The following is a 14,736-nucleotide window of genomic DNA, read 5'->3' as shown; positions in this document are numbered from 1 at the left end:
TGTCAACCAATAACTAAATAGCCAACACAATATCTCTTTTACATTTTGGCGAATTGGTGGCTAATACGTATGAATTCATACAATCTCATTCATACATTTATGTACAACCTGCTTACTGTCGGTTGGGTTTAGGGGTGGAGTTATGGGATAAAAAAAGCCCCGCACATTTTTGTACAGGTCAAGGTGATTTTGTCAAGTAAGACATGTTCCTGGATCAACATATTTTGTTGATCCTGGATCAACATTCCTTTACGAAAATGTTGTCCTATCCCTACACCCTAACCTAACCCTGCCCACAACTTATCCTTAAAATCAGAGGGAAATGATAGGTGAATAACCCTGATGCACATAACCCTGGTTGTAAGCCTAAACTTGACAAACTGGAAACTTGTCCCTTAAAACTGATTGGAATGTTGTTCCAGGATCAACAAAAATGTTGATCCAGAAACATGTTGCATTTGGTGAAATCACGTTCACCTTTCCGCATAAATCACAACGTATGAATCCATAAGAAATCACCACCTTGAAAAATCTTTACTTTTTTTACCAGAGTTTAGGCCTCAGGTTTGATTCCAATCGGGAATATAATGCCCACCTTCGCAATCCAATCATTTCCCGCCCCTTTTTTCCTTATTGAATATACCATTTCACTCTGAATTGTCACATTACAGAAATAAATGGTCTGCAAAGTCAATTTAGAATTGACTTTAGGGGAAGACTTTTTTGCAACAGTGTCTACGGTCTGTATCGCCTGTTCATTGTTCAAATGCAGAGCCCCTTTTGACACTAACTTTCCATCCTCTGAATTATAACCACGAAAAGTCCCGCCGGCCCCTACGCAGAACCCCCCGAGGACACTTAGTACTCTGAGGAGCAGAAGAGAGACTTCAGGGAAGTGCTTGACAGGGAGGCTGCCGAGAGGGGGTACACATTTCCGCTTGTCTTCACTGACTACACCAGACAACCGGTTCTCTCTCAACAAATTTCAGCCTGCCTGTGCTGTCCCTTTTTGTGAAAAAGAAGAAAAACATAGACACAGGCATGCACTTTGGCTGGCAGCAATGCTCTACTTTAAAGAAATAGTTTGCCCAAAAATTCTGTCACCATCTACTCACCCTCATCATGTTACTCCAAACCTGTATTACTGTTCTGGTAATAGTGGGACTAAAGTGTTTATCAGGTAGTGTTAGATGTAGGTGTAGGGTAATGTCGGGCATTTGAAAACCAAAACACGCCAAACATTACATATTTTTACAAATTCACTTCATAACGTCAGTCGAGTGTTTGAAATAACTTCCATTTGGGTTCTGGCTTCTTTTGACAGAATGAGGCAGACAATATTATTTTGTAGTATTCTATACTTTAATTAATGCTATGTCGATTAGCATTGCATTACAAATATACTTTATTCTGATGTTGGGGTGGTGTGTTTATTGTGTTCATGTTTAATAAGTCAAAGTGTTTCTATCTTCTTATTTTTCAGCTACAGCGATAGATGTATGCCTTTGTCCAAATTAGGGATTTCCTGGAACGTCATAAGGTTTATTACTTCAGAGAGGCATATTTGGACTAAATAAATAAAAAACATGCAGATTCCGAATGCACCTGCTAGTGAGGAAAAATGAAACTAGACATTAAAATGAGTGGACCTACATCCCTTTAACTTGGAGCACCTTCTTAGTTTACTTCTATCACAAAGTGCATTGTTCCCCAATCACCGCATAACCTTTATTTAGATGGGTCATTTAGCGTTTTTGGCAGAAGAATGCCTTAGACAAAGAAGAACTCCGTCTGACAGTGATTAAGGCCAATGTGGAGCTGCTTTGTTAGCAGACAGAGTCCAGGGTTTGTGTGGAGTGGATGATATTAATAAGGGCAGACGTGCTTCATTCTCCAGGTGTTCTCTGCAAACAGATTGTGTATAATCACGTCCCATTCTTCCCAGTCTGAATCCATTTAAATGATAAAGACCACTGCTTTTCTCCTAGTCAGGAAGATTATGATTTGAGCCCAGTGCTGTATTAACAGTAATGTGGTGCAGTCAGTTGGGGATATGAACTGTCAAGCTCAGGGCTCCAATTCCAGATAGGTGGACAAGGTGAAGCTTTAGGAAATATACTGCCGCACAAATGGTCAGAGCGAGTGTGTCAAAAATTCCAACCATGCATGTTGTCAAGAAGAAGGATGTCAGCTACACAAATAAATTACAGCACAACAGGAGAGCATCATACGGAAGCGTATCGCATTCACTTGAAGAAAAACATCTACTCTGTTTTTCTGAATTAATGAGTTAATTATCTCAGAATTACGAGATAATTTTTCATGGAAAAAAAGTTTTTGCTCTGTTTTTCCTGAATTAACGAGTTAATTATCTCAGAATTACAAGATAATTTTCATGGAAAAAAGTTTTTTAAATTTTTCCATGAAAAATTATCTCGTAATTCTGAGATAATTAACTCATTAATTCAGAAAAACAGAGCAAAAACTTTTTTCCATGAAAAATTATCTTGTAATTCTGAGATAATTAACTCGTTAATTTAGAAAAACAGAGCAAAAACTTTTTTCCATGAAAAATTCTCGTAATTCTGAGATAATTAACTCATTAATTCAGAAAAACAGAGTAGATTTTTTTTCTTCAAGTGAATGCAATACGCTTCCGTAGCATCACAAGTACAGCAAGGGAAATATCATTTACGATGTGTTTTTTTCTAAGGCACTATACATTTAGTTATGTAGAGAGACGACTAACAAATTTATACACGCATTACATAGTGCATAAAAGATGGATAAAGATCCTGTTGAAAACTGCTAAAGAAAAACTATAGTATCTGAATAAGTGAAAAAAAATGTGTTCAAAATAATAAATGCTTTTGCTGTTATGGTTTAAAATAGTTTACTGTGCATTTCAAAGTAGTTAATAAAGTCTGTTCTACTTTTGGCACAAATGTACACAGCTAGGCTATCATTGCATGTGAACAGTAACTCACAAAGTCATTCTTAAGCACCGGGCACACCAAGGACAGTAACTATAATAAGGATAAGGATAAAGATATAGGTTAGTTCTAAAAATCATTCTAATCTACATTCTTCTTCTGCTGAACACAAGAGAAGGCAGGCGGGACAACCTGTCACTCACATGAGATCACAGCAATAGCAAACCACAACCATCCAATCAATTCCCAATTGACAAAATCAAGTCTCGCCATACATTTTTTCCTGGTTCGAGAAGTTGTTTCATTTGTATTTACATCACAATAGGGGAAAATACTATCTCACCTATCAAAAAAAAAAAAAAAAAAAAAAAAAACGTATCATCTGATAACCAACCAATATAGCTAATATATTGTTTCCCTAAAAAATAAGCAACATGCTAATTTTTCTAAAGACAAGTTAAAGTATAAGTTAATTTCTGGCTCTGAAGGACTTCCACTGCCAAGCTTCATGAAAATAGAGCAATCTGTGATTTATAAGGCACATTTTTCTGACACTGTTAAAATCTTGTATAATCATCAGGCAAGGCAACATATGGATGTCAACAAACAAATAAAGCAGTTCTACAAGAAAAACACGGTAAGCTAAAGTTTCATATATTTGAAACATTTTCAGTTCAGTTTTCGAATGTCTCTTGAAAAATGGTAGGATTTTGAGTGCAACAGTTCACTTACAAATGTAAAACACTAGGACTGCACCTGAACCCTTTCAAGTTGATGCAGTGACCAGTATGATGAGCTGTGTTTAAAGGTCTTTTCTTATTGAGATAAGCCCTAAAGTAACTTTAATGTCACAGGGCTGTCAAGTCCAGCCGGCTTCACACAGGGACCCCTGACTGCTTTCTCGGAATAGAGAAGCAGCACATCATACATCACTTCTCAGGGAAAGCTCACCTGGAGGGTCCTGACACTAAACCCCCCGGGTGTTCCATGTGATGTGCTTGGTAAGCCCATCTCCAGAGAAGCCCGCGGGGCATTTCAGGACCATCATCTCGAATGTATGTGTCCACTTGTAAACAGCCTGTCAAAGTAATATCATGCACAGGAATGCACAAGAATTTATAGACTTGGACGTGAACCTTACGGTCAATTCGAACAGAAAATTGCTTCTGTTGTTTTCTCCTCCACCCCTGTGGATTGTGGTGCTCCATTTAAAGGAACAGTTCACCTAAAAATGGAAAATTCAGTAATTATCATTCAACATTTAAATTTGGGTTTGTTCGGCTTCAGGAAACTTTCATTTTCATTGCGTTGTTCATTATAAACGGGGGATTATGAATTATATTGAGAACGTCGTACATAGAAAACATGCCGTAATGTACCCTGAGTGTAAACCTTAGCCGCATTCATCGTGAAGCGTGCAAGCGATTTGCAAAGATTAATATAAATATTAATATAAAGGTTAATAAAACGTTACACTCAGTTCAGTTCTTCTGGAGGTTCAACAGGAACACGAATAGCTGGTACCGATCCTTTATTCAGGAGCAGCTTCTTAGCAAAACCAGCTTTATACCGACCCTCGTTTATAAAGCAGTCTGGTGAGAAATGATCCCCGCAAACATGAGAGCAGTGACGTTGCTCGTGGGGAATATTCCCTTCGAAAACAAAACTCAGCCACTGTGTCTTCAGCGGTTCGGATTTGGGAACATTAAAATGACTGCTGTGTTCGTTATTACACCCAAGAACAGAACACCACAATCGCTTAGGACTATGATTGACAGCTCGGTCACGAGCGAGGGCGGGTCTGTGTTGAAACGCTGCTGTCAATCAACAATCCTGGGAGGGGCGTCCGACCGTGTGACGTCACACGGTCGAACGGCTTGATTTGAGGCAGGAGATTAAAAAAAAAACACTGGATGGATTTTTATCATTTTATGATGGTTGTGTACAGGCACTGCCAACACACATTTCAGTACAATCAACTTGTAAAAGTGCATGTATCATTATATAACCCCTTTAAGGCTTGACACCCCTTGTTGTCAGTCAATTTCACTTTATTTAAAACACAACCAGGAGTTACTTTTTGTGTTCCACAGAAGAGAGAAAACAGGTCTTGAATGACATGAGTAAATAAATAACAGAATTAATTTTTTTTGGATTAAACGTCTCCTTGAAAATCCAGTTCAAATCTGTAATGTCCCACAACACACTGGACTTTGAGATATTCATAATTCCTGGTGACTCACGGCAGGCACGGTCTACAGCACTTGTACTTTCTAATTCACTGTTAAGACCCTCTGAGGTCTCAGTTTGTTAGGAGGTTAGCAGGACGTGGCCTATAGTGGCATTCGCTGCGCTCTCTCATCTGACTCATTTATCTGACAGCCGTAGCTGTGGCACTCAGTGCCGCAGTGTTTTCTTGGCTGAATTACAGCAGATGTCACCCCGGCAGTTACATGTCAAACGGTCGAGACGCCTTCAATTTTCATTGCCATCCATGCTGAAACCTGACCCGTGACATTGCAATGCATGTCCTCTGACCAAGCTGGCATTCCAACTTGGACTAGACCTAACCAGCGACAGAAGTCTACAGAGGAAAAAGTATACCGATACAATGTGCAAGCATTCAGAAAATATTACAGATTGTGAGAAATGTGCCTAAGAGTCTTGATAATTGCTGTGCCAGTGTTTCATCTCTCGGGTAATTTTCTTCAGATGACAACACATTCTGGTAGTCGCTTCATTAGTTACATGGTGATTCAGAAAAAAAAATTCAGAAACATGAAATAAAAGGATCCTCTACCCAAAAATGAATCTCAAAATGTAATCCCTCGCATGCTGTCCCAGATATATATGAATTTCTTTCTTCTGTGAAACACAAACTAAGATTTCTTCTAAGATTTAAAAAAAAAAATCCATCTCTGTGAGTCCTTGAAATGCAACTGGATGGGGACCCTCAAAGTTTACACTTAAATAACTATGCAAAAAAAGCACAACAGTAATCCATACAACCCCAGATGATGAATCAATGTCTTCTGAAGAGAAACAATAGGTATATGTGAGAAGCTCGACTCAAACGTTTTGTAAAACTCCCTCGGGAAGTGACGTAGAAGCAGATTCTCAACCCAAAACATCACGCTTCACAATATACTGGAATTTACCTCAGGCATGAACTCATGAACCTGCATTTTAAAAGTTGCACGGAAACGACGATTTTTAGTTTATGAGGTTGAAAATATTAGCATTTTTCTCTCACACACCTATCGTTTCGCTTCAGAAGACATTGATTCATCAACTTTGAGGGACCCGTCCAATTGCATTATATGGACTCACAAAATCTCAGTTTGTGTTCATCTGAGGTAAATAAAGTCATATACATATGGCATGAGAGTGCGCAAATATTATTAAGCCGCGATGATTAAAATGTTCAATTTTGGGTGGAGTCCCTTTAAGTCAAATGGTGACAGGCCGATAAACCAGCTGATATTTGACATTGACAACACTGAATGAATTTCTGTTTTCAAAAATGTTGTATAGAACTATATTGCATAGAATAAATGTGCATTTTATTTCATAAATTGCATACATGTAAACCGTGGGTTTACGTTCTAATTTGTATATTATGAGGCCAATAACATTGCTATTTTACAGATGAACATCCTGTTTTAAACTGTAGACTATTTGTCCAGTCAGTCAATTCTGGATATTCTAAAGTCTCCCAAACAATATTCATTGCATATATCTCAGGCACAGAAACGAAACAGAATGTGAAAGTTTAGGCTATGTGACTGTTCAAAGCTCATGTATTATGTAATCATAATTTCACTTGAGTATGGCTTCATAACACAGGATTTAAAAACACCCTTTCAAAATATGAAATGTACTAACCCAGGGTTAAAAAGAATGTTACAGGGAGAAAACCCATACAGAGAAGAAGACCCTGAGCCAAGACGTGCTTGACAGCACAATTAACTGAATCAAGGTGAGGTGAGAAAAACGCATCCCGAGAAGCAAAGCCTCATGACTGAAGGTATTAGAAGCGCACGTCCCTCGACGGTCCGATGTCAAATAAACTGGCTGAGGCACAAGTTAAGTTGCATAGCCGACATTCCGATGAAAAACCAACAAGCCTCGGCGGAAAGAGCGAGGCTGGCACCACGTCCAAAAACAGCACGGAATCCGTTAGCCATACCAAAGAAACGGAAAACCGACATGCTGCAAACACATTAACCAGCTCGCCTGTCTTTCACTACAAACGACATAAAGGCAGGAGAAATGTGTTGTTGTGTAGGCTACTACAGGACCTACGCTTACATTCTGACTCATGCTGTCACTATATCCTCTCCATAATGTCTTTACAATCACATTACGATATCTAATGAGCCCTGATAATGGTCCATTTCTACTGAAATTAGCTGTAATCAGGATTTATAATGTTCAAGAGTTTGTTTTTCCTTCTTTCTTTCCTCGAAACTAATACACTATACTGTACTGTGAACCAGGTTATCCTCTAACATCTCAAACACAGCACATTGAATCACTGATTTACTACACTTTACACATTTTCTTTCCCTTTCCATATAGACAGATAGTGTGGCAAGCCGTTTTAACATCCATTCTTTAAATCTTTGTAATGTTACCAGTAGCCCAATTTTTTATTCCTCCAATGGGGAAAATATTTCTTTCAGTTTCACTATGAAATATATCAATTCACTATACTATGCCAATAGAGGAAAGTGACAAATTCATTGCTACTGGCATTTTCTTTCTGTTGAATTCAATAGGGATCTGTGGCTCAGATAGGGACTATTCACTTATTATAGCAGGCTACATATTCCAATGTTGCTGTTTATCAACCTATACACTTTATTAGTATCTATTCATTGGATAATAGAACTTTCATTCTAACTTGGAATTCCAACTGTATTCCAATTGTTACAAACATTTCAATCATGGTAAGAATTGTAACTAGTGGGGTATTTGTTATAGGCTAGTAATTGGGATAGAGTCACACGACCTAATAAACAAGAACTATCTATACTGGAACCTACTTGTAACTAATGGAATGGGTACTAGCTACTATGTAGCCTACTGCTACTAACAAACAAGTATTAGTACCACTGGGAATAGAAGTTAATAGGTCATATGAACCACAGATCCACCGAATTCAGAGATAAATCTTTGCAATTTTTAGCAGTAACAAATGGAACCGTTACTTGGCTATATTGGGATGTGACTAGCACTAGTATGAAATAATTACTAGGTCTACAAATGAACAGTAACACACAATGATAGGCCTATTAGTTAGTTTCATTAGGCTAAATTAAGTGTTAAAAGAGCTTGCCAGAAAACATCCGCTTTGGTTTAGTTTCACCAATACAGATGGAGGCAGAAGTGATGTGATTTATTTAATTCCTTTCACCATCATTAGCCTCGATTAAAGCAATGAACATAGATGGCAACTTTTCAGAGAGTAAATGGAACGTGTATACAGACCTTCGCAAACTCCAACCTCGTACTGCGTGATGGAGCCGCCGTTTAACGGGGGTCTGATCACGCACCGGAGTCCGCGGTCGCAGGTCCCGTACAGACCGTAAACCCCGCCGCAGCTCTCGTTCTTCTGCTTGGCACAAACCGAGCAGCAGCCGCAGATCCCCAACACCACCGAACCAGTACAGTGCTTGGGCTCCTCGCATTTGGATTTATCACAGGGCAAACAAATGAGCGCCCGACTGTTTTTCGCGATCAGCACCACAAGTTGGAAAATCAGCATGCATTTCATAAGAAGATACATCCTGGAGGAGGCCATGAAGGAAAAGTGAAAAATATAGATATCCAACCCAACCCCTGTCCCCCAAACTACGCGATGAGGAACAGATCCTCCAGCCAAACCAACTAATAACAGAAGAAAACAGCGACTCTGGACGAGCGCGAGAAATGTTCCGTTCAGAAAGACGCGTTTTCTTGTCGAACAGAATAATACGGCGTTCCTGGCGTTAAAGTTTTGTTGACAAAAGCCACCAAAAAGGCATCCCCCTTCAGATGAACGACACCAGAAGAACTATCCCACGCTGTACAACCAGTGCATGGCTTATGCGTCACGATATTTGCACTGTTCCGTCCAGTTTGTTTTTGCGGAGGAAAACTTTCCTCACGCGCCTCTTCCTTGGAGTCTTTTGTACACACGCCTGTCCTGCACCTTTAAAGCCAAAGCGCGATGTTTTTCAGTAGTTCCCTGTCAAAGAAAAACGCGGTCCTGTTATTTTTCTTTTTGTTGTTGCCAGAAGAGATTCATTCAGCTGTGTGAATAAATGTTTCCAGCTATCGCGTCCGTCTCATGTCTACCGCTTGCGCTCGCTGCTGAGCGTTCAGCTCAGTCCCTCACCGTGACCTCATAACGGAACCACTCCCATCTCGCATTACTTTGCTCCATTGGAGAGTTCGTTCGTTCCAGATATGAGACACAGGAAATGCTGGTAACACGACACGCTCAAGCGCAGGAGTCTGTGATATATTTCCCGCTGGTGAAGGTGCATGTGTGGAATGTGGGGCCCGCATAGCTTTGCAAGAATCTCGAGTTTGTGTGGCTGCACATCTTTAGTACGATTTTGTAGATGGAATTGTTATGTCTTGTTTTGGCCATATATTGTTTCCTATCATCCAAAACATGTTTTGTTTATATAGTAGGAGTATACACACGATATAAGAGAAGACACGACAGCATGTTAAAACAAATCTTCCCATCGCAAAGTTCAGTGTATATTAACATAGCCTAAACATAAATAGGTTTTGTCAGACAATCTCTTTTTTTATCAGAGATCATAATCTTGAATGTAGGTTTAACAAATCTTTATGGTCCTAGTCTTGGACAAACCCATTGCAACAATTTTTCTTACATTGTACATTGAAGCCTGTGTGAACTCACTGATCTCTCCTGGTTGACTTTGAACACTGCCGCTGAATGTAAAGAAAACAGCACATACCAGAAGCAAGCATTGTTGTTTGTCATTTTCATACATTAAGTACACATTTAAAGTCAATGTGAAAACAAAATAGCCACATTTATTAATATTACATGTTCCTGGTCATATTGTGAAAGTCAGTTCACCTTTATTAGATAGCGCTTTTTACTATGCCGGTTGTTTCAAAGCAGCTTTACAGTGATAATAGGAAAATAATGCAACAAAGTTTGTTTCGGCTGTACAGCAGCTCTAGAAGAAAATAGTATCATTGTCCAGCTTAAATTCAGATTCATTTCGGTTGTAGAAATCATCAGTTATTAATTTAGTTCATTTATATACAGCAGCTCTGGAGAAACAATGCAGTCAGATCAATAATATTGTTGAATATTAAGTGTCTTGACTCCAACTAAGCCAGAGGCGACAGTGGCAAGAAACCCAAACTCCCATCAGGAGACAGAATGGAGAGAAAAACCTTGGGAGAAACCAGGCTCAGTCGGGGGCCAATTCTCCTCTGGCCAATGAACGAACAGTTTATGATTATGATTCAGGCAGCATTATGTCCCTGCCATTTTCTGAATGATTCATTATATAGTGCACATTATTCCTAAGAAAAAAAATCTGTCTTCACGTTTTTTTCAGCAAAATGTAACAAATTTCTCTTCCTCTGAAACAACTTTCCTTTTCGGCTGATATCCTCAAACCCTTTTATTTTTCAACCCCTCTCCTCCAACCACCTCTGAGACCTTTCACGATTCAGTCAAGCCCACTTCTGAATTTTTTCGTTCAATCTGTAAATGTTTGTTTAAAAATCGTAGAATCTTAAAGAATGCTAGAAGTGAAACGGCTTTCCCAAAGAGAAAAAAAAATGTAGGAAGGTGAATTGATTTCATCCATGCAGATTTTTATATGATGTTTTATTAACAAAGTTCAGGAGGATCACATTCAGTTAATCAAGTCAATTAATGAAATAAGAGGTATATATACAGCAGACTTGCCTCTATTCCACGACAGTTTTCCAGCATCCCAACACCACCCCATCTCCTCACTTATAACTTATGTCTATTCCTATCCCAACCTGGCCAAATTCCGAGCCTAGAGTCCTCCTCTCGGACAGCACGCCAAATACGCATAAACTTTACTCTATTTAATTATATATAAGTGTGAACTCGTGAATGGATCATTGTCATTTTCAGATTGCTGTGATCTTATTTGAGTGACAGGTTGCTGGAGGGGATGGATTTTCGCCCAGCCCTCACATGAAATCAGAGAAGAGATGTTGTTGAGAGAGGAAGGGGCTATTAATGTTTTTGCACAGATAAATCATCTACAATAAACTCAAATATTCCATTTAAAAAAAAAAAAAGAATTGTACATTTTGATTTCATGGTGACTTTAAATCACAATTGCACAACTGAGCAGTTATTTGCAGCATGCTTTATCTTACATTCGATGCTCCATACTGAAGCTTTTCTTTGTAGAGATAGCTATCAGTGCTATCAGATGTCATAATCCTGTAGATGATGAGTGATACATGTGGTAAAAGCCAAGAACAGGGCCTCTCTTCTTGCCTTGAGAAACCATTTGTACAGCAATCTCTGAAGAAATCAGATATCTTTGGATTATATTTACTGTTCTTTCATCTCAACTCTTTTTACTGCAACGGTGTCCTGGCTTTGGGCTGTAGCCAATTAGCAATAGCAGAAGATCAGAGGCTGGAGTTGGCATATACTGTAGATATAGGTTTAGGGTGTTTAGTTGTTGCTAAATGGATATGATAGAAGACACATTGCTTCTGTTAATTCCGTTCTCTATGCAGGACATGTCGATCCCAAGAGGGGCTCAAACGTAAGACATGGAAGCCTTTTTGATGCTGGATGCTGTTTTTATCGATCAATAAACCACAGTCTTGGCTACCTTCAAATTCTATTTATTTTATTTTCACATCAAATTTGATCTTGTCTGAAGGATTTCAAGGTTTTTTTTTTTTTGGCCTATACTCAGTGGTGTCAGATATTTCAGAGAGTATTTGAATACAGTCAAACACGTAAGAGTATATAATAAAGAGACGAGGGGAGGTTTGGGAATTCTCATGTGGGCCTATGCTTTGACGCTATTCCCCAAAGGCAGTAAAACTGTGGAGCCAATGGACATAGGACTGTGAGAGTGTCTATTATGTGAGAAATCATATAAAGCATTCCCTTTAAACCAGTCCATTTAAACCCGAACAAATATAGATTTTTTTTATAGAGCTTCAAAATAATTCCGTTTTATAGCTACCTGTGGTATTGTTATCACTAAAGGACCAAGGTTGTATTATGTTATGTCAAAGAGACACATCCATGGTCCTTAGAGATAATGTAATGTAATGTAATGTAATGTAATGTAATTTAATTTAATTTAATTTAATGTTTTTTTATTTAATTTTATTTATTAGACTTTGGTGTATTGACAAATCTCAGCACAGGTTGAGACATTAAAAAAGAAAGGGAAGCAGGGGAATTTAAACCAAAATCCCAATTTTTCTCTAAATATGATCTAATTTCTGTCTAGAAAACATACGGTTACTTTTACTTTTACTTAAACAACTATTAGGAGTAAATGCATGATTTTCAATCGACCTCGCTCTGCACCTTCATATACAAATCGAATTTCTACTTTGGACGGTTTTGTTTTGGAGATTGTTGACACTTATAAATACCTAGGTATTTGGTTAGACTCTTCTCTCTCTTTCCATACTCATATTAACAAACTCCAGTCTAAAATCAAATCCAGGATCAGTTTTCTTTTTCGTAACAGAGCTTCTTTCACCCTCCCTGCTAAACATGCTCTTGTGAATACGACTATTCTTCCCATCTTAGACTTTGGTGATGTGGTCTATAGATCTGCTTCTAACACCCTACTTAGAAAGTTGGATGTACTATACCACTGTGCTATACGCTTTGCCACCAACGCCCCATTTAGCACTCACCATTGTAATCTCTACACACTCATTGGTTGGCCTTCCCTTCACATCCGATGTCAAAGACACTGGTTTTACTTCATATACAAAATTATTTTAGGCAAAGGCCCTACCTACTTGAGAAACTTAATTTCGGTAGCTTCTTCCTCTCGCAACCTTCGCTCAAGTAGGTTCATCTCATTAACCACTACCAATGCCCGCCCTTCCTTCGGCCGTTTTTCTTTTCAGTTTTCTGCTGCCAATGATTGGAACGAACTCCAAAAAACTTTAAGGCTAGAATCTATTGTTCCATTATCCACTTTCAAACGATTGATAACTAACCTTCTGTCACACCATTGTTCATGCTAGCATTATCATTTTCCCTCCTGTGTAAAATAGACCATTTATTATTTATCATTTTCTCTCTCTGCATTGTTCACTGATTCCTAGGAATTGTCTAGTTATTCTATTTTGATTTATTTTCGTATGATGTGCTTCGACTGAACAACTGTTTGTAACCTGTACTACATTGTTTATCTTTTATGTGTAACTTATTGTTGTCTGCACTATGATGCTTTATCTTGGCCAGGTCGCCGTTTTTAATGAGAACGAGTCCTCTATGTGCCTACCTGGTTAAATAAAGGTTAAGAAGAAGGAGATTTTTTGATTTCTGAATGTCCGGCTTTCTTTGGGAAATGACACTGACATTGTGAGGAGGAGATAACTGGTACGATGCTTTGGGTTGTTTTCTTTTGGATGTGTGTGTCTAATTGTTTAATGATGTTAAGTGCTGGATAATTGAACACCCACTGTTCCAGTACCACTGTTTGTTGCTATAGTTCCTGGGGAAACAGCCACCGGTGTTCCTGCACCCTATTGAATTAGCCCTGATGAGCAAGGTCTTATCAGCCAGCTCCTTTCAGTCAGAATATGACCCTCAGAAGTCCTTTCTCCAAACTGACAACATTATGTATGCCAAGGACGGTGAGGAATGCTTCCCAACGAAAGGTCCCTCGTGCACTCAGCGTAATCTTGCTCATCAGCCCCCACGTTTCGTGTTCAAATGAGGGTAGAATCTTTCAAACGTCTTGGGAAACAGCTCATATTTAGTCAAACCACCTCAATCCCATTTAACAGGCTTTTAACAGCAGTGGCCATCAACAGCTCAAATACGTAGGTGGCATTCCCACTGAGGAACAAGATTAGATTTAACATTAAAACAACCAAGGCTCTGTCTTTCGTAACTCAAGACTCAACCCACTTTCCTGCTATGAGTCTGCAAAGTACTGACATGTTTACCTGTCTAGCTGTCACGTCAAAACCGAGCTCTGAGCGTCTACCCGCAGCGATACACACGTCTGTCAATGTCTAATGCAATTAAAAGACATAAAACACAAGTCTTTTTGTTTCCAGGTACTGAATGACGGTTGGCTATTGTACCCCAGACAATGTCCTAGACAGAGTGTTTTTTTTGTACCTCGGAGGACAGTCTGTGGTTGTATTGTGTTGTATGTAAATTATAATCTCTATGGTATCTCTTTTGTTGGAGCTGCTGTATTTAACGCAGATGATTTGATATTGTCTCCCCGCGGCGGCACTTGTGAGCCTGTATCAAATTCATGGAGGTCAGTGGGGGAAGAGAGATGGAGTGTTGGATAAAGCAGTGGAGCGTCTGATGTTTTATGGAGATTTGCAGCCGTGTGTGTGTGTGTAATCGGTGGCTGATCCTACTATTACCATCAGTTCAGTTTCCAAATGTTTAGCCACCTTGTTCATTCTCCCGCAGCTGCCTTCCGTATCATTTGCTCAAAAGTGTGTTTGGCATGCACAAGCAATGTTTTTGTTGATTAGATGCATACTACATTAATAGTTGTTATTCTCGTTGTCCCTCCCATGGCCTTTCTGC

The 14,736-nt window shown here is 39.0% G+C and overlaps 1 protein-coding gene across 1 annotated transcript in view; it reads right to left on the bottom strand.

The window, feature by feature from the left end:
• crim1 (cysteine rich transmembrane BMP regulator 1 (chordin-like)) overlaps nt 1–9,368 on the bottom strand; it is a 115,979-nt gene extending 106,611 nt beyond the window's left edge. Inside the window, exon 1 of the mRNA XM_056245542.1 lies at nt 8,427–9,368. Coding sequence (XP_056101517.1) covers nt 8,427–8,739 — 313 coding nt within the window. The 5' untranslated portion in view covers nt 8,740–9,368. The remainder of the gene's footprint in view (nt 1–8,426) is intronic.
• Nucleotides 9,369–14,736: the final 5,368 nt, after the last annotated feature.

Source organism: Rhinichthys klamathensis, unplaced genomic scaffold (genome assembly GCF_029890125.1).
Source record: "Rhinichthys klamathensis goyatoka isolate OS25496 unplaced genomic scaffold, OSU_Roscu_1.1 h1tg000032l_1, whole genome shotgun sequence".
Taxonomy (NCBI): domain Eukaryota; kingdom Metazoa; phylum Chordata; class Actinopteri; order Cypriniformes; family Leuciscidae; genus Rhinichthys; species Rhinichthys klamathensis.
The sequence above is the reverse complement of the archived record's forward strand: the minus strand, read 5'-3'. Positions and strand labels throughout refer to the sequence as shown.